At 41.6% G+C, this 24,647-nt stretch overlaps 2 protein-coding genes across 4 annotated transcripts in view; one reads left to right on the forward strand and one right to left on the reverse strand.

Moving 5' to 3' along the window:
* Positions 1-4,769: 4,769 nt before the first annotated feature.
* Positions 4,770-6,124, reverse strand: LOC102286471 (aldo-keto reductase family 1 member B1). The gene has a single exon (XM_005895849.3). The coding sequence runs from the start codon at positions 6,089-6,091 to the stop codon at positions 5,144-5,146; it is 948 nt and encodes a 315-aa protein (XP_005895911.1). The 5' UTR covers positions 6,092-6,124; the 3' UTR covers positions 4,770-5,143.
* Positions 6,125-17,512: 11,388 nt separating this feature from the next.
* Positions 17,513-24,647, forward strand: part of UBE2D1 (ubiquitin conjugating enzyme E2 D1) — a 37,728-nt gene continuing 30,593 nt past the window's right edge. The window contains exon 1 of one of the 3 annotated variants that reach the window (XM_070363809.1): positions 17,513-17,759. In XM_070363809.1, the coding sequence (XP_070219910.1) occupies positions 17,736-17,759 (24 nt within the window). In that variant the 5' untranslated portion in view covers positions 17,513-17,735. The remainder of the gene's footprint in view (positions 17,760-24,647) is intronic. The other 2 variants (XM_070363808.1, XM_005895848.2) reach the window with 2 other exon arrangements.

Raw genomic sequence — 24,647 nt, forward strand, 5'->3', positions numbered from 1 at the left:
AGGAAGATAATGAAGAAGAAACGGAACAGGAAGAGAAAATGCATCGAGGTATCACTTATCTATAGCAATACTGTCACGCAGCACATAACAGTATTATCAGAAATTTAGCAGCTTAAAACAACACACATTTATTATCTCACAGCTTTTGTGGGTCATGACTCCTTATTTCAGGGCCCCACGAGGCCAAGATCAAAGTGTTGGCCAGTCTTTCATTTCATCTCAGGGTCTGACTGGGCAAGGACCTGTTTTAAACTCAGGTGATTGTTAGCAGAGATCAGTTCTGTGTGGCCAGTTGTTTTGAGATCATCAGTTTCTTACTATCAGCAGATGCCATCTTCAGTTTTGGCTGGTTGCTGGCCAAAGGCCACCCTTAGTTCTTTACCATGTAAGCCTCCCCAACACAGCCTTTGTATCATCAATGCTATTGAGATGGGCATTATTCCTTGTATAGTAAAATTTCAGAAGTGACAGACTGTCACCTTTGCAATGTTCTGTTGGTTAGAAGGAAAATACAGGCCCCACCCACAATAAAATGGAAGGGATTACACAATTGCATCAATACCAGAAGGCAAGCATCAGTGCAGGCCATCTTTAAAGTCTGTCCACCACAAGGAGCAAGGAATTGCAGGTCTCCAAGCTCTAATTTGCCTTTCTATAACCCCAAAAGAAATCTCTGAAACCAACATCTCCTAAAATCACTTCCCCATTCCTTCACCTGCCAAATGAAACCTTCAAAACCTAGATCAAATATTTATTTAATGATGAAGTAAGTGTTTTTTCATGGTACCCCATCCATCTGTTCTATTATTCCCTCCTTTGTTGTTCCATAGTATTTTCTTCAAACCTCTAGTAGAAATAGCACTTAATAATTATTATTATCTGTTTATGGTCTTACATACTTCCAGATTCAAGGATACGAACCTGTTTTAGTCATTGAAATAATAACAGGATGTAAGCAAATGCCTGCTACATTATAGAGCAGCAATAGGTGTTCCCTGATAAATTGTCATATTAAATATCTCAATATAAATTATAAGTCCTACAGAAATTACATAGACAGTAAGTACTATAAGCATTCAAAGGAGAGATAAGTTAAATGTATTTCATGACTATAGATATTACAAGGTGAATAGTACAAGGAAATCAAGTTTAGACTTATTGTAAAGAGAAATGTTAATGATGAAACTATCCCCAGAGCTGTCTGTTCCCAAACTTACTAGAGTTTCTTGTCATTAGAGAGCACTGGTCTGGAAATTCCCATACTTGTTGAATGATGGGACCAAGTGACCCTTTAACATTCTTTCCAAACTTCCAGTCTATGACTTTATAAATTTACTGAACTTCTAGTTCCCACTAGCATCTTATCTGTATTTTCTTCTTGAGGTTGATATATGAGGGGATCTTTTCTGGAGGACTTGGTGAAGGAATTGGAAGTAGAAAGAGCTCAGAGTTTTTCAGCAAAGCAAATCCTGTCTGCATTCAGATAAATGATTGACCCTACATTACATATCCTGTCTGTCGCAGTGGGTAAGGAGTTCAGGGATAAGATCCCATTTACAAAGGAGGTAACCATCTGCCTGGGTTTACACCAACCATTTGGTACAGAGAAGGAAAGAGGCAAGAAGAGGAAGATGAAGCCACCAGATGCTTTGGCTTGTGTCTCAGTGGAAGGAAAACAGTGGTTTTGAGTCTAGGTTGGTACTGAAGCAGCTTTAAACAGAAAAAAACTCAAGAGATAATGGAAGGAAAGAGATTATAATAAACCTATTTTCAACAAACCCTTTCCCCTTACCTTTTCCTATATAATCTCTTTCCTCTCTGCCTCTCAAAAGGCCCAATCCATCTTCACCACTGGTTCCCTTTCTAACGCTTCTCCCTCCTCTCCACTACCAAGCACCCAGACTTTTTCTTAGCTGAGCACCTTGATGGTATCCATTTTCTCAGTGTACTTACTCAAGCCTGACCTCTGTTGCCAGAGTTTCCTGCCTGTCTGAAGACTGGGACAGCCAAGCCCCCTACCTTGCCTGTCCTAGACTTCTCAAGGCTGTGAGAGGGGCCTTAGAAAAAAACATGAAAGGGCTCTTCTTTCAAGATTTCTCTGTACTTTACACCTGTGTGAAAGTGGGTGTTTTGGTGAAGGATTTTTTTTTCTTCTCTTAGTACTTACAATATGTTCCCATTTCTCCCCCTCAGTCTTTTTTTTTTTCTCTTTGCTCATTATTTTAAGTTATGCTTTGCATGTAGCACAGGCTCCAGAAATATGGACTGAAATGAATTGACTGCACTTTCATGGTAGGCTGCTTTAGTGGACCCAGAAGACAGTACAAACATTAATGGATCAATCTTTCTCACCCCCACCTCCACTCCCCTGCCCCGCCCCGCCACCTCCGCCCGCCCCGGCTGACTGTTCTTAGTTTCTGCAAGAGCTTTCCTCTAGATGTGGAGAGGGGGAGCTACTGTTTGTTTTGGTGCTCGGGCTTCTAACTATGGTGGCTTCTCTTGTTTCCCAATACAGGCTTTAGGGTGCGTGGACTTCAGTATTTGTGGCTCCCGTGCTCTAGAGTGCAGGCTCAACAGCTATGGCACACAGGTTTAGTTGCTCTGCGGCATGTGGAATGTACCTGAACCAGGGATCGAACCCATGTCTCCTGCATTGGCAGGTGGATTCTTCATCACTGAGCCACCAGGAAAGCCTGGATCAATCTTTTGTTTCTGTAAGAAAATAATTTGGTTCTAGGTAAGTTAAAAACTATTAATGCCAACCTCTATGAAGGAAATTTTTTCACCATTTTTAAAAATAAAAAATTCAGGACTTCCCTGCTGTCCAGTGGTTAAGAATTCACCTTCCACTGCAGGAGACACAGGTTCAACCCCTGGTTGGGAAACTAAGATTCTACATGTCAAGGGGCCACTAAGCCCACGTGCCACAAGGCAAGATCCCATGTGCTGCAGCTAAGACTGGACATAGCCAAAAATAAATGAATAAATATTAAAGAAAATTAAGGCAGACCTTTATGTGCTGATACTAAATTTTTAAAAAGGTGCAAAAGAATATGCATGTGCTTTATCCATAGCTATCTTTTCTGTGAAAATGTATATTTTGTATGTGTATATTTATGCAGATTCCTCTTTCTTTTATAGTTCTGTATATAAATATTCCCTCCAGGCCCTGCTCCATCTTCTCCCCATGAAACCTTCTCAATTGCGAGAGCTCCTAGTGATGGTTCCTTTTTTTTTTTAATGGCTCCATTTTTTGACTCAGTAAAGTTGTTGGTCAGGCACTTGGCATGTACTATTTATATTATTTTATCTTTTTAGTCTTCAATTATGGGTTCTGATTCCCAGTTAGTCTGTAAACACCAACAACACAAGTCCTCTCATCCAAGTAGACCTGGATTCAAATCCACTGGTTAGAAAGCACGTTACTATGTAACCTTGTTTACTTTGCTGCTGCTGCTGCTGCTAAGTCACTTCAGTTGTGTCCGACTCTGTGCGACCCCATAGACGGCAGCCCACCAGGCTCCCCCGTCCCTGGGATTCTCCAGGCAAGAACATTGGAGTGGGTTGCCACTTCCTTCTCCAATGCATGAAAGTGAAAAGTGGAAGTGAAGTCGCTCAGTCGTGTCCTACCCTCAGCGACTCCATGGACTGCAGCCTTCCAGGCTCCTCCATCCATGGGATTTTCCAGGCAAGAGTACTGGAGTGGGGTGCCATTGCCTTCTCGGGTTTACTTTGCTAAACCTCTCTAAACCTCATCTGTAAATTGAAAACAGTAAGACCTACCCCACTGAGTTGGGATGATTGATTTAAGCACAGGAGAAACTGTCTTAGCATCTCACACATGTAAGTACCAGATGTCCTCTCAGGAAGTGATTAATGTTATCTCCCACCACTCCCATCCCCCCCACCCAACCCCACAGGGCAGTGAAAATACAGAGTCCAAACCACTGGACTGCCAGGAATTTCCCAGCTTAGTTTATCTTTATTTATGATAACATAGGTTTGAAAAAAAAAAAAGAAACCAAATGTAAAAGTAATTTTCAAAGATGATCAATGTAGTGATCAAATAGCTTGCTTACCTGACAGAGCAGATTATTTTATTGTTGTTGCTTTTAAACACGTTCTATTCTACAAGAAAAAATTAGCTTCAGCAATATTGTGTTGTGTATGTGTGCTCAGTCCCTCAGTCATGTCAGACTCTTTGTGGCCCCATGGACAGTAACCTGCCAGGCTCCTCTGCCCATGAAATTTTTCAGGCAAGACTACTGAAGTGGGTTGCAATGTTCTATTCCAGGGGATCTTACCAACCCAGGGATCGAACCCGCCTGAGTTTCTTACATCTCCTGCTTTGGCAAGTGGATTCTTTACAACTAGTGTTACTCAGGAAACCCCAGTAAGATTGTAAAAGGGAATAAGTAATAATAGTGGCCAGAAAAGAAATAGAGATGGAGAAATTTTTGTTTTATTTAGCTTTATATATATAAAAGCATGCTGGTAAAAACTAACATTAAAATATTTCAGTAAAATAAAGGAAAAATAAGCATTGTTTTAAAATTACATTCATGTATTTCTTGAAAGAAAAGAAAAATATGTACATATTTGTCTGTGACGGAAATAATTAACATTACATTTTCAGTTTTGGGGGTGTTGACTTAGAGAAATTTGTCAGTGACTTCATCAAAGCAGACCTTATTCACATCTTCACATTCAATAGATTTGTCGATCTATCTTTAGAGAAAACAACATGTTTTTTTTTGTTTTTTTTTTTAACTCATAAGAGCACTTTTTATTTGAGGCAAAGAAAAGCCTAGCTGAAAGGATTACAGTTCCAAGCAATCAAAACCCCACTGTTAGAGGCACTATTCTGATTTTGTGAATTCAATTTAGAAAAGAGTATTTGGGTTGCATGTTCCCCAGATCCCCAGACTAGAAGGGCAAAGGAAAACTGAAGAGACTTCTACTAATCTACTGATTCTGCTCTTTGGACCCGACACCAAGCTGGCCGAGCCCTCACGGGTTTGTCTAGAAGTCGCTGACCGACCACTGAGGGACACGGGCCAAATTACGCTACACACAAGAAAAGTGGGGTGGGAGACGGCAGGTCACCTGGGCAAGGGCAGGCACCCACAGCTTCAAAACGCCTTCAGAACTCCTCGTGAAAGGGGTAATCCCTGTGGGAGGCACAGCTCACCAAGGCACAGGCCCTCCAGTCCCTGTTGTAGCTGAGCAAGGTGTTCATATCCTCCTTGTCCAGTTCAAAGTCAAAGACCTGGAAGTTCTCAGCAATGCGTTCAGGCGTCACTGACTTGGGGATCACGATCAGGTTCCTCTGTATGGGGAATCGGATCAGCACCTGGGCTGTGGTTTTATAGTGCTTGTCTGCAATCACTTTGATCCTGGGGTCCTCCAGTATGGAAGGGTCCTCGGGCTTGGCCCAGGGCCTGTCGGGAGAGCCGAGGGGACTATAGGCAGTCACCACAATGCCTTTGGAGTTGCAGTACTGGATTAACTTCTGAGTGAGGTATGGGTGGCACTCGATCTGGTTAACCGCCGGCTTGTATTTTAAGCCAGGTTTGTTTAAGATCTTCTCCACTTGGAGATGGTTGAAGTTGGAGACTCCAATAGCTTTCACCAGCCCTTCATCCACCAGCTCTTCCATGGCCGTCCAGGTATCCACGAAATCTTTCTCACTGGGAATCACGTTGCCATCCTCATCCAATGGGAAGAAGTCTTTCCCAGGCTTGAAGCCCATGGGCCAGTGGATGAGGTAGAGGTCCAGGTAGTCCAGCTTCAGGTCGCTGAGCGTCTTCTGGCAGGCACCTTTCACCAGGTCCTTGTCGTGATACGTGCACCACAGCTTGCTGACGATGAAGAGGTTCTCACGCTTCACCACCTTCTCCTGCAGCTTTGCCTGGAGGGCCAAACCCACCTCGTTCTCGTTCTGGTACACGTGGGCACAGTCAATGTGACGGTACCCAAAGTCAATCGCCACCTTCACAGCCTCCGTCACTTTGCCTGGAGGGGACTTCCAGGTGCCCAGCCCCAAGATGGGCATCTTGGCGCCGGTGTAGAGCACGATGTAGTTGGCCATGACTGCTTGAGCTCTGCTGACCAGGATCAGAGAACCGTGTTCAGAGCAAACAACATGTTTTAATAATTTTAACTTGGACAAGTTTCTTTCACACAAAAAAACAGACATACAAAGAGTTAGGGAAAGGCTTAAACATAAGGATAAATTTGGCAGAGTTATAAAAATAGGATTTAACAAGAAATTCCAGAAATTGCAATATGCTTCATGTCTTTGTCTTCACAAATGATTGTAGAGGCTTTCAAATGTCCCCACAATCAAACATTTTCTATTAAAATGTTTTCTCTATCAGAGATTACTTTCTCGATAATTTAGGAAACACGTCCAACGTTTTATATCTCATAACAAAATCTGAAAAAAATGAATGAATAATAGTAAATATTGGCATTTATTTTTATTCATTGCTTTAAAATGGGTCTTCAGGGCTTGGGATTCAAACATTGACTTTTGATTTCTCTTAGCAATGTAAGACCAGAATCTTTCATTGTTCCTTTTGGCATTCTTTGAGCTTTTCTTCTTCTTCTTCTTCTTCTTAATGTAAATGTACCATTTCCTTACATTTGGTTGTTGTATAGCTTACTCCTCAATTTCTATTCATAGCTCTTCAGGGAGCAATTTCAAGGCGTGGTATTTCGTCAGATATTCAAGTCTGGCTCTCACTGTTTGCAAGTATTTTCATATCTGATTAACCTTATCTAAAATTTTCACACCAGAAAAAAGACAACAACAAAAAAAACTTACATCTATTGTTGCTTATTTTGAATCTGCAGTTAAAATGTTAAGAATATATAAATTACATGGGTTGGAGGCAAAAACTGCCCAGAGACCTAACAATTCTTGATTGTTATGAACTTATTTTCAAATGAATGGATGTAGCTAAATTCTACTGGGTCAGAAGTCAACAGTATATTTGGAATTCTCCAGATTAACCTCTATGTACTATGCACAGCTATTAAGGATTAGTAATAAAGATATGCTAATTTGAAGCTTACATATTTATTACTAAAACCCAACAGGTGATGAAAATGTTTCAAACTCAGACTGTGGTGATGGCTGAACAACTCTGTGAATATACTAAAAATTATTTAATTGTATAAACAGGTGAATTTTACAGTAGGTGGATTATATCACAGTAAAGACACTTTTAAAAACTCAAAAGGAGCTGCAGCAATAGTCTAGAATTTACATCAATGAGAGATTTTTGTGGGTAGGAGAATTTTATCACTGGCAGTTTTATATTATTCTTAAATTCTCTACAATGAGCCTCATATAGTCTGTACCCAGGGTGAACAGCTCACTTGGCATGCCACTGGGTCAGTTCATGTGTTCATAATTCTATGTAATGTAATTGTCATTAAATTTTACTCCTTTATACTCTAAACTCAGGGCAGCTGTATTATGGCTGCCCAAATGCTAAACCACACAGTAATCCAGGGGATTGTGGAATCTAGTATTAAATGACATTCAGGATGACTTTGCAGTTTCCCTGCCTCTGATAATGAATTTTCTGTCTTGTGGTTCTTGTGTCTCTCTCTCCCACACTCTCTCTCTTTCCCTCTCCTTTCCCCAGCATTCGGTGTTAGAAATATCTGAAAACTATTCCAAGAGGCTTAATGTTCTTAAACCTGTCAGTTTTCTGAGACATTTTAACACCAGCAGAATAAGGTGATTTTCTTTTTTAAGGTATGAAGGCTACAGTAGCTATGTAACTACAACACCTGCTGCTAAGTCGCCTCAGTCGTCTCCAACTCTGTGCGACCCCATAGATGGCAGCCCACCAGGCCCCCCTGTCCCTGGGATTCTCCAGGCAAGAACACTGGAGTAGGTTGCCATTTCCCTCTCCAATGCATGAAAGTGAAAAGTGAAAGTGAAGTCGCTCAGTTGTGTCTGACTCTTAGAGACCCCATGGACTGCAGCCTACCAGGCTCCTCCATCCATGGGATTTTCCAGGCAAGAGTACTGGAGTGGGTTGCCATTGCCTTCTCCGACTACAACACCTACATCCTCACTAATTCCACCTCCTTTTTCCTGCAAAGGCAAAAGAAACTTCAATCCAGATGCCAAACATTTATTTTATTTGGGGGTGGGTGGGATGTTAATGTTCAGAGGTGACTCAGTTTTTTCCCATCCCCTACTAGAGTGGTGGGCAGAGGAGATAAGAAATTAACCAAATAGCAGTCACTTACGTAAGTGCACCTTTATGGGATGTTTTTGTCAAAAGCCAGACATTTTCCCATTTCTATATGATTGCCATGTCCCTATGGTTTTTCAGTAGTCATGTATGGATGTGATAGTTGGACCATAAAGACAGCTGAGCACTGAAGAATTGATGCTTTTGAACTGTGGTATTGGAGAAGACTATTAAGAGTCCCTTGGACTGCAAGGAGATCCAACCAGTCGATCCTAAAGGAAATCAGTCCTGAATATTCATTGGAAGGATTGATGTTGAAGCTGAAACTCCAATACTTTGGCCACCTGAGGTGAAGAACTGACTCATTTGAAAAGACTCTGATGCTGGGAAAGATTGAAGGCAGGAGGAGAAGGGGACGACAGAGGATGGGATGGTTGAATGGCATCACCGACTCAATGGACATAAGTTTGAGTAAACTCTGGGAGATGGTGATGGACAGGGAGGCTTGGCGTGCTGCGGTACATGGGGTCACAAAGAGTCTGACACAACTGAGCGACTGAACTGAATTAAAATTATTAAAACAGCACAGTTGTCTCCTAGCAAACAGAGGGCCTCTGCCCAAAGTCTTGCACATTTTCTCCTGGACAAATATGTTTTCTCTTCACTGTTTGCTAGGCAGATGACTTCAAGTTTTACAAGGTAGACTGTTCCCTCATTTTCAGTCTCTTCTCATCTCTTGCATTTCCTGATCATCTAATGATAGAGCATGTCTCTTTTCTTTAGGACAGCAATGGATGGAGTTCTCTCACAAATAAAAGCCAGAGACAGTGTGCAAAAGGGATTGGCTCCAAGTTGAGTCACCCATCTGCTGTCTCTCTAATAGAAGGGTTGGCAGAAAGAATGCCACATCCCACACTGAGAGATCAACTGTTCTCAAGAGACGGGGGTTATTTGTTGAGAGAGCATATATTATACATTTAGAAAAAGTGTATTCTAGTGGGGTGGAAGGGACTAAAGTGCCATGGCTAACAACATGGAATATTTGCTCTGTTACTTACAGGTTATATGACCTCACAAAATAACTTTTTCTCTTTAAATCTTAGTTTCTATATATGTAAAAAGGGCCTAAAAGTTAAATTTGGACTTAATTTAAATGTGGACTTTTTTTGGATTTAAATATTTACAATTGGGATGTCGTTTAGGATTTCTGACAATCTATTTTACTTTATATTTTCTTTTCTTTTATTATTTTTTGTTCCCTATACCCTGGGAAACCACTATTCTACTTTCTCTATGAATTTAATACCTCATATAAGTGGAATCACATAGTATTTGTCTTCTAGTGACTGGCTTATTTCACTTAGCATAATGTCCTCAAGATTTATTCCTTCTCTTTTCAGGTTGAAGGCATGAATTTTTAAAGGCTAAGGAGCATTTATCATCCTGAGGGTTAAGCAAAGTCTCTTGTGCAGTCTTAAGTGCAAGGGAGGGAAGGGGAAAGAGAAGGAAAAGAGGAAGGAAGATAGTAGAAGGATATTCTGGAGGAGAGTTTCTGAAAAGGAGAAAGAAGTACAGGAAGGAATTAGGAATACACACTTTATCCCGTTTTGCCCAAGGTAAGCAAACTTCCCAAACTCCCCTGGGAAGTCAGAAGTAATCCCCTTTCTGCCTTTCAGAAGGCAGAAATATATATTTATATATAGAAAGGTCTTCCAGGCCAGACTGATTTTTGGAGTCCTTGCACTTTTAAATTGATTATGCAGTTGGGTTTGCATTTACTGCACATAATTAGATCCTGTTAGACTTTGCAGAAAAGCACATCCTGCCATGATTCAGGGCACCTGGAAATGAGTTTGTTTGTTAAAGGGCTATATCATGTAGACTTGTTTAACAACTATTTAAAATTTTGTTATTTATTCATTTAGTTAATTTTGGCTGTGCTGGGTCTTCATTGCCACGTGCCAGCTTTCTCTAGTTGTGGTGAGCGGGGGGAACTCTCCAGTTGCCGCACATGGGCTTCTCATTGCAGCGGCTTCTCTTGTTGCATAACTCCAGCAATGGGTGGAGTTCTCTCACAAATAAAAGTCTCGGGCTTTTTCTCCTGGACAAATATGTTTTCTCTTCACTGTTTGCCAAGCGGCTGACTTCTTTTTACTTTTAAGTTTTACAATAGTTGCAGCTCTAGGCACACGGGCTTCAATAGTTGCAGCCACCTGGACTCAGTAGTTGTGGCATGTGGGCTTGGTTGCCCCGGGGCATGTGAAATCTTCCTGGACCAGGGATCAAACTGGTGTCCCCTGCAATGGCAGATGGATTCTGAACCACTGGATCACCAGGGAAGTCCATTTTAAATAGTTTTTATAGCATTAACATGCTTAATATTGTTTAAACTGGGGAGAAAAGTTACTAACATCCCTTTCTCAGTAAATTGTCATTAATTGTCCTGGATTACTTGGAGAATTTACAGTGGAGCAGTCATATATTGCCTCTAAAGAATAATCTTTACCACTACATGGTAATATAAAGTGGAAAAGGAACTGTTGTAAAATAGAACGAAAATTCTCAGAGCAATGAAATGTAGGGGTGAAGATGAAAGGCTGCATCCATAATATTTATATCATAGCCTAATATAACAAGTTGTATCAAAGAATGAAAAAACTAAGTTAATGAAAATACTTGTGGAGAGGCAAGAGATGTCCTGGCATAGAGAGAGAATTGGTAAATGGAATTGCAATAAATAAGAGAGAGATCTGAGAAGGAAGAATTCTTCAAAAGAGTAGAGCACATCTAATCAGAATAAAATTCTCTGTACATATAGCTTTCCGTTCTAGGACTATCACTGCCTTAATCTGTTTTACATTAAAAATTTGAACTGAGTTAATTCATGACATTTTCTTACAGAGATTTTTTCCCCTCATTTTAGAGAAGAAAACATGAGGGGAGACTGCTGTATGGTCATTGTTACTTCTTTAAAAAAATTTACACAAATGAATTCATGTACTATTTATATAATTTATCAAAACACTTTTTTAATGAGGGCCACATCAGTGAGTCCCTAACCCATTTTTCAAGTACAAAGAAGCTAATCTTCTAACCAAGTCTAAAATAGAATCCAAACACAATAGCAGTTAACATTTTTCTGAAAAGTGCCATGATCCCCTCACTGTGATAAGCGCATCACAGGCATTACCTTGTTTTATTATATGAGGTGGTGCTATTAAACCCATGTTTATATGAGGAAACTTACCCACGTCCACTAAGATAGTTTAGAAAAACAAGAAAAACAAGTGCTCCAGTTCCTTTTGAGGTTGAGAGAAGCCAGGCCTAGAGCCTCATCTACCCATCTGCCCTCACCCCTGTTTTGTCCTGCCTTCCACAATCCTAGTCCTAGCGTCTGGGACTTCAGTGAAACACTGCTCTGCCTCAGAGAGAACAGTCTGGAGCCTGCTTGCTGGACACTGTGCTAAAGAATAAGGTGACTCAGCTGCTCTGTTTAAGAAGAGTTCTAGCTACCCAGATGTGCTTAACTTTATGTGTCCACTTGACTGAACTAATGGATGTCAAGGCAGCTGGGTGAATGTGAGACAGTGACCACTAGACTGAGTAAAGAAGAGCCACCCTCACATGTATACACTGTGTGTGTGTGTGTATGCTCACTCAGTCGTGTCTGACTCTTTACGACCCCATAGACTATAGCCCGCCAGGCTCCTCTGTCCATGGGATTTTCCAGACAGAATACTGGAGTGGGTTGCTATTTCTTTCTCTGGAGGATCTTCCTGACCCAGGGGATCAACCCATATCTCTTGCATCTCCTGCATTAGCAGGAAGGTTCTTTACCACTGCGCCACTTGGGAAGACCTGTATATATACACTACTATGTATAAAATAGATAACTAATGAGAACTGGGGCGGGGGGCTTCCCCGATAGCTCAGTTGGTAAAGAAGCCACCTGCAAAGCGGGAGATCATGGTTCGATTCCTGGGTCTGGAACATCCCCTGGAAAAAGGATAGGCTACCCACTCCAGTATTCTTGGGCTTCCCTTGTGGCTCAGCTGGTAAAGAATCCACAGGCAATGTGGGAGACCTGGGTTCAATCCCTGGGTTGGGAAGATCCCCTAGAGAAGGATACAGCTATCCACTCCAATATTCTGGCCTGGAGAATTCCATGGACTGTATAGTCCATGGGGTCACAAAGAGTCAATCAGACACAACTGAGCAAGTTCCACTTTCACTTTTCACTTAATGAGAACTGATTGTATAGACAGAGAACTCTACCCAGTGCTCTGTGGTGACCTAAGTGGAAAGCAAATCCAAAAAAGAGGGGATATATGTATATGTAAAGCTGATTCATTTTGCTGTACAGAAGAAACTAACACAGCATTATAAAGCAATTATAATCCAATAAAATAAAAATATAGAAGATCCACCCTCACCAATGTGGGCAGGTGTCATCTAATCCTTTGAGGGCCGAATAGATCAAAAAGGCTGAGAAAGGGCAAATTCTCTCTCTCTCTTCTTGAATTCAGACATCCATTTTCTCCTGCCTTTGGACATAGGAGGACACAAGAGTCCCTGATGTGGGACCTTTAGACTCCAGAGTTTACACCAACACCCCTCTCTTTTCTTCCTCTGTCTCAGGCCTTTGGCCTAAGTTTGAAAATTATATTATAGGTTTCTTTGATTTTTAGACTTTCAGGCTTGGACACCACTGGATTTCCTGGTTCTGTAACTTGCAGACAGCATATCATGGCATTTCTCAGCCCCCATAATCATGTAAGACAATCCCCATGAAAAATCTCCTCTTACCTATCAATGTACCATACACCTTATTGGTTCTGTTTCTCCTGAGAGTCCTGCCTAATACACAGGGCTGATTAAAACTTTATTAAAATAGATTATGACTGGAACCACAGAACACTTTCCTTTTCAGACCTCATCAAACAGAAAACAAAAAATAAACATTCTTGTGCTTGCTGTTCATCATTCAGTTGGTTTTAATTAACTATTTAAAAAATATGTTAAAAAATGGACAAAAACAGTTTTGAAGGACAAAAGGCCCTAGAAGGGTACACGTAACAGAAAATACCCGTAAAGGAAATACCTTCCTGTCACTCCTGAAAAGTTTATAGTTGATTCCACAACTTTTGAGGCTGTCTGCACCGTGCCCTTCTTAATCCATGGTTCTGGCCTAGTTTCAAGCAGACGCTCAGTCAACACTGGGTCCTGACCCTATGGAAATTTACTTGCGCACAGGGAAGTTCGTGCTTCAAGCCCAAGCCCCAACTGCGGAATGGTCCCCTTGAATCTTCTGGCCTTTAGCTAGAGAGAGTTAGTGAGGGAGGGTGTAAGGATAGAATCTGTGAGCCAACAAGCCAGACAGATATTATGGAAATACTTTTGAAGGTATTCAAGAAAGAATGCTTGAATTATATGTGTGCCAAACACCTGTTCTGAGCCATCCCAACTCTCCTGAGTTTCGGCTCCTGATGATTCTGGTTTTCAGTTATGGGACAATAGACTCACAAGGGAAAAAGGCCCTGCTGTGTCTGAAGACCATACCATGGGTCGACTGTCCTAGGACAAATGAGAGATCTCATCAGCCCAAAAGAGCACACAGAGGTCAAAAGAAAGGGGAGCACTCGAGTGGGGAGGTCTTTCACAAAGGCTTTTATTTATTCAATTATTTTTGGCTGCACTGGATCTTCATTGCTGCATGGGCTTTTCTCTGCAGAGAGCTGAGGCTACTCTTCATTGCAGTGCTTCAGCTTCTCATCCTGGTGGCTTCTCCTGTTGCAGAGCACAGGCTCTAGGTGCTCCAGATTCAGTAGTTGTGGTGCGTGGGCTCAGTAGTTTTGGTGTACAGGCTTCATTGCTCCACAGCATGTGGGATCTTCCCACACCAGGGACTGAACCCATGTCCCCTGCATTGGCAGATGGATTCTTAACCATTAGTCCGCCAGAAAAGCCCTGCAAAGACTTTTGACAGCACAGCCACAAAGAGGCACAAAGAAGAAACCAAAGAGAGCTCTTATATTTGCAAAGACGAATGTGTTTTCATGGAGAACAGGTGGAAGAGAAGCAAAATTGGCAATCAGTGACTGTTCCCAGAAGTACCTAGGAAACAAGTAACTTCTGTTCCAAAGAGGCAGAGCTGGTGGTGATATTCCTAGCACGGCAGTCACTCCGCTTGCCTAACTTATTCATGGTTAAGTTCAGGAACTATTGACTCTGGACTCTTGACACATGCCCTGTTTCATCACGCCACACTCATCAGGAGTGCCTGAATCTTTTCATCAAACCCTTCCTTTTCACTCTACTCTGAAAATTTCTGGTTAGAACAATGTGTTAGTTTCTCTAGGGTCTTCATTAAACTGCCCAGATTGTTGCTTTGATCCTATCAAAGAGTCAGCACTCTCCTCTTGGTCTCAAGAAGCTCTTCATTCATCTCTTTTACTCAATGAGCAAACCTCTCCAGAGACTTCTCCAAATGGTTTAATTCCTTATTTCAGTTTCTTCCCCAGGATCATGCTTTTTCCTGATAAACAGCATCTGGCAACCATTCCATATTCCAAGTGCTAAGAATGACTGTTTCATATCCTGAAATATGAGTTTCTGAAAGTAAGCACAATCCCTCTCATAAAGTCTGTATCATTTGAGTTGGGTCATGAAGGATGTGTTTGTCAGGTGCATGGTGGGAGGTCATTCTATGCAAAGAGAATACATTGTGCATAGACACAGGACCATGTGTGAGCTAAAAGATGAAAAGGAGGCATCTAGGGACAAATCGGGATGGGTATTTTTCAGTACACTGAGGCATTGAACTTCCAATAGAAATTTTTAAGCGGTGGAGTGATATGAATAGTATGTCTTTTAGTAGTATGTATGGTAACCTGGGGAGAAGGCAATGGCACCCCACTCCAGTACTCTTGCCTGGAAAATCCCATGGATTGAGGAGCCTGGTGGGCTGCAGTCCATGGGGTCGCTAAGAGTCGGACACGACTGAGCAGCTTCACTTTCACTTTTCACTGTCATGCACTGGAGAAGGAAATGGCAACCCACTCCAGTGTTCTTTCCTGGAGAATCCCAGGGACGGGGGAGCCTGTTGGTCTGCCGTCTATGGGGTCGCACAGAGTCGGACACAACTGAAGTGACTTAGCAGCAGCAGCATGGTAACCTGGAAACCAACTCTTTGGAAAAGACCCTGATGCTGGGAAAGAGTGAAGGCAAAAGGTTAAGGGGGCAGCAGAGGATGAGATGGTTAGATAGCATCACCGACTCAATGGTAATGAATTTGAGCAAATTCTGGGAGACAGTGAAGGACAGGGAAGTTTGGCATGCTGAAGTTCATGGGGTTGCAATGGGTCAGACATGACTTAGCAACTGAACACACATACACACACACACAATAGCCTTGAAAAGGGAGAAATTAATGCCAATGTCTTAGACTCTCAGTGTCTTTTGAATGAAACTGCCCTGATTGTCATCTCTGACTGTGTGTTTTTATCTATAAAGTGGTGATAGACTGACTTATCAGGACTGTCCATTTAACAACACTGGAGGGTTTTTTCCTGGGCTTTCTGGTAATGAGCACTTAATTGGAATTAGTGCTTCCCGTAGTGCGAGTGGCTGGGGATGGCCTCACTTGCTGCATTATATCCAGATTCTATCAGCTTGAGAATGTAACTCTCCAACGCAGCTGGTGCCCAAACCCAGACTGTTTCTCCCCTATTTACAAGGACATTCTCACACTTGCCCTATGAAAAGGAAGAGCAATGTTTTGTAGGGTCCCACTTTCAGGAGCCCAAAGATGGTGCATCAAGCTAGCCCCAGTACAGCTCTCTGCAGGATCATATGACCTTGCTGGCGTGTTTCAGAAACCTGTTTGCCCCAAAGTACTTTAAATTTCCCACAGCTGATTGGACCATGGTTGGCAAACTAATCCAAGAGTGGTCAATCTATACTTTGCTCATTAGCTGAAAATGTATAGCCTGAAGTAAAAAGATGAATTGTGTCAATGGGATTCTTCCCTTTAGGGAGATAAATAGGGAGTACCAAAAGGCTTGGCCATTTAGCAGCAGAAACAGTTGCTTGAAGAGTGTCAGAAAGTGGAGTAAGGGTGGTGGGAGCTCATACCCTGTACAAGAGAAGTTAAGGGGGAGCTGGAAAAAGGAGGGTGGGCCAGCATGCAGAGAGAACCAAGATCTCAGGAAAAGAAAAATAAGAGAGTAGTCAGACTCCAGACTGGTTTTAGTTTTTATGTTTATTTTGGATGTAGGGGGTGGTGAGAAGGGAGAATGAAAGGCTTCTAAATTAAGTTTCAGATTCTATTAATATTTCTATCATTCTTTCACTATCTTATTTCCCTGAACATTTTCTTTTAAGTTACCTGAGTGGATTTTTGTTCCTTGCTCTTTGTAAGCATTTAGAATGGTACGGTGGCTATTGTTTAGGTTTTCCTGGAAAGCTTTCTTCCAACCCTCGCCTTGTAACACATTCTGATTCCTGGCCACAGGGAATAAATGTGGACATGTCCAGGAGGTTTTTGGACATGAAATGCTGAAACTGGGGTAAGAGTTTGGCTGGAAAGAGAGATCTTAAAATCATTATCATATACATAAAAACAAGGAAATAATTTTTATAGAGCACTTTCAACATATTAGGTAGTGTGTTTAGCACATTATATTAATATCAGTTAATTCTTACAATAATATATGGAGATTATTTTTTCTTTGGACTCGCAGAAACTGAGGCTTAAAGAATTTAAGTGCTACAAGGTCACACAGTGGATAGGGATCAGAGCTTGGATTCTATCCCAGGAGAGGGGTCAGTCCACAAAGCCCATGCTTCTCCAGCTATGCTAGGTGGCCTTCCAGTTCACGGGAGGATACAAGGTCTATCGTCTAGGAAGATATTAATGGCGAGAGGTCTGAGATTGGAACTCCAGGGCACTCTAACTCTTGAGAAGAGGATTTGGTAACAGAAAAGGGGAAGATGAAAAAAAAAAAAAATTACAAGATGAGCTAGCTGTAGCACACATTAGAATCCGGTACATGTTTTTCGAGCTAATTTGTTATTCTCATTTTACAGATTGGGAACTCCAGTTTCAGTTACTTGATCAAAATCCATCTGCAGAGACTAACCCAGACCTGGCACCTCTGAGCCCAGACAGTGGGTGAAGGTCTCCGACCTGGGCAGTGGCCGAGTAGGATGCAGGAACTACATTTCCCAGTATGCTCGGCGGGAGGGGGCGGGGCCGGGCGGCCGCAGGTTCCTTCCCAGAAGCAAAAGCGGAAACAAAAGAGTCTCGCCGGCGTCCCCGCCCGAACACTCGCACACTAGTGCTCGGGCGCACTCGGAGCAGGCGCCCGCGCCCAGAGCTAGCTAGACAGCAGCGAACCGGGGACCCATCCGGCTGAGCCAGCCGAGCAGCCGGCGATCCGAGCCCGCACTACCCCACGCCCCCGAGCCCTGCAGCCGTGCCCCGCCGGCCGGTGTCCCCGCTGCCCTCCCTGACCGATGGCGCTGAAGCGGATTCAGAAAGTGAGTGCCGGGGCCGGGCCTGGGGCAGCGGGGCGGGCTTCGGCTCGCTGCCCACGCTGACCCCAGTGGTGGTCCCAAGAGACGCGCTGGGAGGGAGCGTGCAGGGAGGATGGGCTAGGGCGGGGACCAGGGGCCAGAGATGCCGGCGGGGCCAGCGGGCACCCGACAGGTGAGGTGGGAGCAGCGACAGGTCCCGGGTGCTGGAGGTGCTTGGAGGCAGGGGGCCCGATGTGCGCTCATGCCGAAGCTGCGCCCGGGGATCCCTGTCAAGAGAGCCTTTTCTGTCTCCAGACCTTCCCAGAATATGTGCCGCTCGGCTACTGTTGGATTTTGCCTCACACCCGGCTAGCTTTGGCCCTTGTCATGCTGCTTTCTTCATGCTGTTTCTGAAGCCTGTCCTCTTTTATGATCTTGCCTTCCCGTGCTCCCGGGAGGGCATGGAAGGTGTGGTGGGCCTGCAACCTTTCTCTGCGGAGCTGTTGGGTTTGTTCTTTCTCTCCTCTGCGGTTGGCTCTTGCTCAGATGCCCGAATGGGCTGGGAAAGACCATTTGGGGCCGAGAAACCAGGAGAAGCCTCCTGCCCTTTCTATTTTGGTGCCTCTGCTGCTGCCACTTGAGGTCACATAGCTGTAGTGAAAACATAGTTGCTGATACACAACAAGATGACCTCCTGGCTGTGATTCATGGTGAGTCAAGCCAAGCAAGTTTTTTTTTTTCCTCGCCATGATAAACTTATATGTAAAGTTTGAGACACAACAGAAACTGTCACAAATTTAATAGTTACATGCTTTGACACATGGGTATAGAATGAGGAAGAAATGTGTGTATACATTAAACAAATATGTGTCCGTCCCAACTCAGTGTAAAGAATTGTTTTCTCTTAAATGTTTTTTGCTACCGTCTCTAATGTGAACATGTTACAGACCTGAGGTTGGGGCGTTTTCTTTCTGTTCACTTTGTTTCTTGTTGGGTTATTTGGTCTGTTCATTTTCACAAGTTTTAGGCTTTACTGTTATGGTTCACGTGGAGAACACTGAGAATTTGTTTTTTTTTAATGGGAAGTGCGTTCAGCAAGTTGAGCCAGCAATGGACAGCATATTTTGTAAAGGATTTCAGAAGAAATACTACCAAAAAATTTTTTTATCAACTTTTTCAGGCACGAATCAATAGGGCAGTGATAGGCAAGTATACATTGTATTCTCAGTCACCATTGATGTCATCTTCTGGTACAGAGGACAGCAACTTTCTGACCCAGCCAATTTGGTGGTGGTGAAGGGGAGGGGTCAAATGATAGATCTGAGAAATCTGTTATTTTTTGTGCCTGTTAAGGTTACTCTCACTGTAAAGCACATAGCTAAAATCAGCATGTATTGATTAATATGTTTTCTGATTTGAAGATAATGCAGTTACACACTTTTTTTCATATACATGATTCTAATTTTGAAACCCCACTCAGCATCTTTGCCATGCCTTGTGTACTTTTAAATGATGATGTAATGTTGGCTCACATTTGAGGTAAACACACATTTTCCAAGCAAGTCTTAAAATTCCATTTCCTTCTTCCATAGTTGTGAGAGTTTTTTGCAAGACTGCATGTACAGTAGCTTCAAATAGTGTAAAATTTGTCGACAGTAAGTGGACATTCAAAGAAAATGGACACTGTTAAGTGTCCTGGGCAGTTTATCAATCTCCTTGCTGAGCCAATGTATTTGGCTTATAAAAATATGGCACATACCCAAATTATATTTTTAGTCACTATTATTATTAGTTTATAACAGAGTTGTCTGGTTAAAAAAAACAAAACGGGGATGACATAGCATCCCATTTCTCTGTGTGTCAATCTTTGGCTTCCCTTCTCTGTTACCAAAAAAAAGTGACTTGTACAGATCTCTTTCCCATTAATCACTTGTTCAGACCACTCTCAACTTTAGGAAGTATTTTGTTTGATTCTCCACATTTTCTCTTTCTTTACTACCTTCTTGATGAGAAGTGAATTCCAGGGGAGGTGTGCTGTTTGCCATATAAACAGTTAAGTTACAGAGCCCTCTTTGATATCATCAATATATAAATTCTTTTTGAATCTTCCGTGCTTCAACAAAAGAATCCATGTTATTAACTTTTGGCCTTTCTTTTAAAATGTATTAAAGTAACACTGTCAGGTAAGGTCATTGGGTTGCAATTTTCCTGGGCCTACAGTGGCAGGCTTTGGAACTGTGCAGAACCTTAAAGAACTTTCAGGAGTGAAAGGCAGGGGAACAGCTTCTAGGGTAGTACATCAGAATCAACCATGGGACATTTCAGACCATCCCCACTGTTGTAGTCCATAAGGTTGCAAAGAGTTGGACACGACTGAGCCACTGAACTGAATGAACCACTGCTGTAAATGGAGAGATGCTGGTGAGTCCCTCAGATGGGCTGCCGTGGAAAAAAGGTCGTGAACCACTGACTGACATTCTAGTGTACTCACTGTTGTTCAGAGAAGGAGCTTGAGGTCTGGAGTGGAGTGCTTTGTCCAAGTTAATCTCTTAAGAAGTGATTTGGCGTGTTTTAAAAAGGTCATGACTTCACGGTTTTTCACTTCATAGGAAAAGATGAAAGATGGTTGAATTAAATGTATTTGTATGAATATACAAAGCATGTGGATATGAGTGCTTAAAATATATTTCTATGCTAAGAGTATGCTAAGTAATTTAATACTCTAATTTAGACATCCAGTGCCAGTTTTGCATTTCAGCTCATAAATTCACACACTCTTTCCCTATTTTTAGATACAGTGGAAGATGTTGTCACAGTCACTTAAATCACCAAAGGGAAAAAATTCGAAGAAAGTCTGAGGAAGGATACCCTCAAACATGTCTGAAAAAGGAGTATAGTTTTTCAGGTGGACATTTATTATTTTCCGGAATTAATTCTGAAGTGTTTCTTCTTCTTTATTCTTTTCTTTTTTTTTTTGAAGTTTTTCTTCTATCAGTGGGGCTTCCCTGGAGGCCCAGATGGTAAAGCATCTGCTTGCTAAAGCGTCTGCTTGCAATGCGAGAGACCAGAGTTCGATCCCTGGATTGGGAAGATCCCCTGGAGAAGGAAATGGCCACCCACTCCAGTACTCTTGCCTGGAAAATCCCATGGACAGAGGAGCCTGGCAGGCTACATTCCATGGGGTCGCAAAGAGTTGGACATGGACACTCTCTCTCTCTTCTATCAATACCAACTTTTGTAAACATATTTTGGAAATCATTTTTTAAATTGCAAATATCATAGTCCTAAATGTCTTGAAAACCAGAAAAAAAAAGGAAATTCTAACACAGTTATCATCTTAGTATTTTCCTTCTAGATTTGAGTTTTGCTTTGCAAATATAGCAACACAGATGACTGTTCCTCATTGTATATATACTTATGTCAACAAAATGGAATATTTATATTTTTAATTTAATTTCAGTTTAAATTAAAATGTATATATATAATATAGATTAAAATACAACTTTATAAGTGTTTTGAGCTGTTGAATTTTTTGATTTGTACAATTTCAGATTACACTGATTTTTGTCAGTCTAGAAAACCTTCTGATACTTCAAAATTGCAACAACAACAACAAGCCCCAACAACAACAAAACCCCAGCCTTTTGTGGATGAAACATCAAATGGGAGAAGAAGCTATGGTTTCTATTCCTGGCTCTGTGACTTACTAGCTTGTTTCCCTATCCATACAGTTATGCTGCTGATAAGTAAAATTGGCATGTATGACATATAATGGTTACTGTCTGCTAAACGCTGGATTAAGTACTTGACATATATTAGTTGATTTAATCATTAGTGGACCCACGAGGTAGAAATGATTATTATCCCCATTTTACAGATGATGAAACTAAGGCACAAAGATGTTGAGTAATGTACTCAGAATCACATTCTGTAATTGTAAGTGGCAGCGCTAGGAGTCCAAACCAGACAGTTGGCTCCAGAATCCATGCTCTTAACTATTTCGGTATATCCAGATGGACTCACATCTTCTATCTGTTGTACTTAAATTGAAGGACATAGAGTCAAATGAATTTATGGACATGTTTTGCAAACTGAAACATTCTATACAAATGTAAAGTGGTGTTATAATTAATACCTTGGAATATTTAATCATCTTCATAGATACATCACTCAGTGTGTTGACTGTGCATTGTAAATTTCAGCTTTAAAGTGATGTGCACTAGATCAGTTAACATGGTAAAAGAATAATATAACTTTGTTTATCTTTGTTCCATAACTTAAAATTTTTTCCCCTGTGAAAGAATTTAGGAAAAAATGGTTGTAATTCATAAATGTTCTGTCAAAAGAAAATTTCATTGTGAAGTTTTTTTTGAGAAAATGTTTTATGAATTAATCTAGCTGTTAGTTCCTATAATGGCTTTGAAAAGTAGTCAACAGTTCAGATATGTTAGAAAGATTTTCAGATTATAAGATTAAGACTCCAGGTTTCTTCCATTAAAAAGGATATGACTTAAAAAGTTTTAAAAAGAAGGAACACAGTATTTGTGCTTCTTGGTAGATAAATGGTTTGCCTTGAGATGAAAGGAAGAAAATATGCTTTTTCTAAAAAGACACTGTATGAATTTTTCTGCCTTTAAATCTTTGTAATTAAGTTCAGTCTTTCTTTTGCCTCCAGGATCATGTATTTTTTCTTCCTTTATCACAACAAAGGTGTAAAAAGATTAGATAACCTATCCTACTTTAAAAGTTCTGAGGTTCCTTCTCCGTGGAAATAAATAGCATAGATCTAAATATGGCAGTTTATGCCTATTTTAGGAAGCCAGGCACATACAAAAACTAAACCTAGCAGGATGTGGGATTGCCTCCAGCAAAGCAAAGTAGCATCCTTATTCATTTTATTTCCCCGAAATACATGTAGAAAACATATTTAATGAACACCACTAATCAGAATGATCAGTTAGTAATACTTTCCATCAAACTGAGCTAATGGTTGTCTATAATGAATTGGCTCCCCCTTCCCCTTTTTGAACACTGGATAAATTGAGAGTATGTTTAATTAAAAGTAAGTATTTAAATACTTATCCTGTCTCCTCTTAACCCTGTATGCTGGCTTAAAAAATACTGGAATAGGGCTTCCCTGGTGGCCCAGTGATTAAGAATCTGTCTTGCAGTACAAGGGACATGGGTTCAATCCCTAGTCCAGGAAGATCCCACATGCCTTGGAGCAACTAAGTCCATTTGCCACAACTACTGATGCCCATGCACCTAGAGCCAGTGCCTGCAACGGAAGAAACCACCATGATGAGAAGCCCATGCACCACAATGAAGAGTAGCCCCTACTCACTGCCACCAGAGAAAGCCCACTCACAGCAACAAAGACGCACCACAGCCAAAATAAATCTTAAAAAACACAAAAAAACTAGAATATTTAATATAATCCAGATTTGCAGGTTTGGGTATTGGAGGGAGCCTCAGGGCACCTCAGAATAATTGAAGGCAAGACAGTTTCTATTTTTGTTGGTCTAGATGGCCTCTGAGAAGCTGAGGGTTTTCCCCCCCAAATTTTACTTGGTTCTGGGCAGAATCTGAAGGTTCAGTTACTTACATTAGACAGTAGTAATAGATAGGCTCTTATGTTCCAGGAGCTGTCCTCAGTATGGGGAGGAAACCACCATGACACACTTTATCTACCACTGTGGGTCGAATCACCACCATGCTCTGCAGCTTCCTGTCTTGCCTTTTCCTGGATGTTGTCCCCACTCTTCTCTATTCATATTATCCTGTTTGCGTGGCTCTTCTCCTTCACTGACAGCTTATTAGATTCCTACTCTCTTTTCAGATTTAGGAAAGCCTTTCTATCTGGGGTGAGGTGGGGGTTGATTCCTTCACCTTTATTAGCAGTAAAATTAACCCAACGGTTTTCCCTCCAGGTTGCCACCCTCATTTTGTGAGCAGTTTGGATTGCTCTAGGGCATCACCGACTCAATGGACATGAGTTTGAGTAAGCTCCGGGAGCTGGTGATGGACAGGGAAGCCTGGAGTGCTGCAGTCCATGGGGTCACAAAGAGTCGGACACGACTGAGCGACTGAACTGAACTGAGAGGGAACCCAGCTGAGGTGGTGACCTGGGCCTGTTGTTCTTCTCTAAACCCGTAAAACTCTTGAGGGTGTTTTTTTGCTTCCCCCAAGTTTTAATGTGTTATATTTTCATTTAGTTAAAAATACTTTATAATTTACCTTTTGATTTCCTTTTTGGTCCTTGAGTTATTTAAAAAACATGATTTATTTTCCAAATAATTGGGATGTTACAGAGCTTTCTGTTACTTACTTCTAACTTAATTCCATTGTGATCATAATATATGTTATTTGATGCCTTTAAAATTTTTGACCTGTTTTATGGTCTTTATTTTTTACTTACACAATAATAACATCCTTCTGGCATTCAACATAGATTTTGGAATGAATAGTGTTTAGTGATTTCTAGTCTTAATTTTGCCCATCTCTGGTTGGCATCTTTTGTTTAATTGCTCAGTTGTGTCTGACTCTGTGACCCTATGGACTGTGGCCCACTAGGCTCCTCTGTCCATGGGATTCTCCAGGCAAGAATACTGGAGTGGGGTGTTGCTATTTCCTTCCAGGAAACCTTCCTGATGACCCAGGGATTGAACCCCAGTCTCCTGCATTGCAGACGGGCTCTTTACCGTCTGAGCTACCAGGGATTTCTAGTCTTCATTTTGCCAGTGTCTGGTTGGCTTCTAGGCTATGGTCTAAGGAATGAATGCACCTTGCTGATATTTTAATGTTTTCTTGCACTTTTATGAGCTTTCAGAACAGGGGTGACAAAATCAGTTTAGTGGATCACAAACAGCAGCTTTAAAAATAGAATAGAAAATATTAGTGCTTTGGATATAG

The sequence above is a fragment of the Bos mutus genome, chromosome 26 (genome assembly GCF_027580195.1).
Source record: "Bos mutus isolate GX-2022 chromosome 26, NWIPB_WYAK_1.1, whole genome shotgun sequence".
Taxonomy (NCBI): domain Eukaryota; kingdom Metazoa; phylum Chordata; class Mammalia; order Artiodactyla; family Bovidae; genus Bos; species Bos mutus.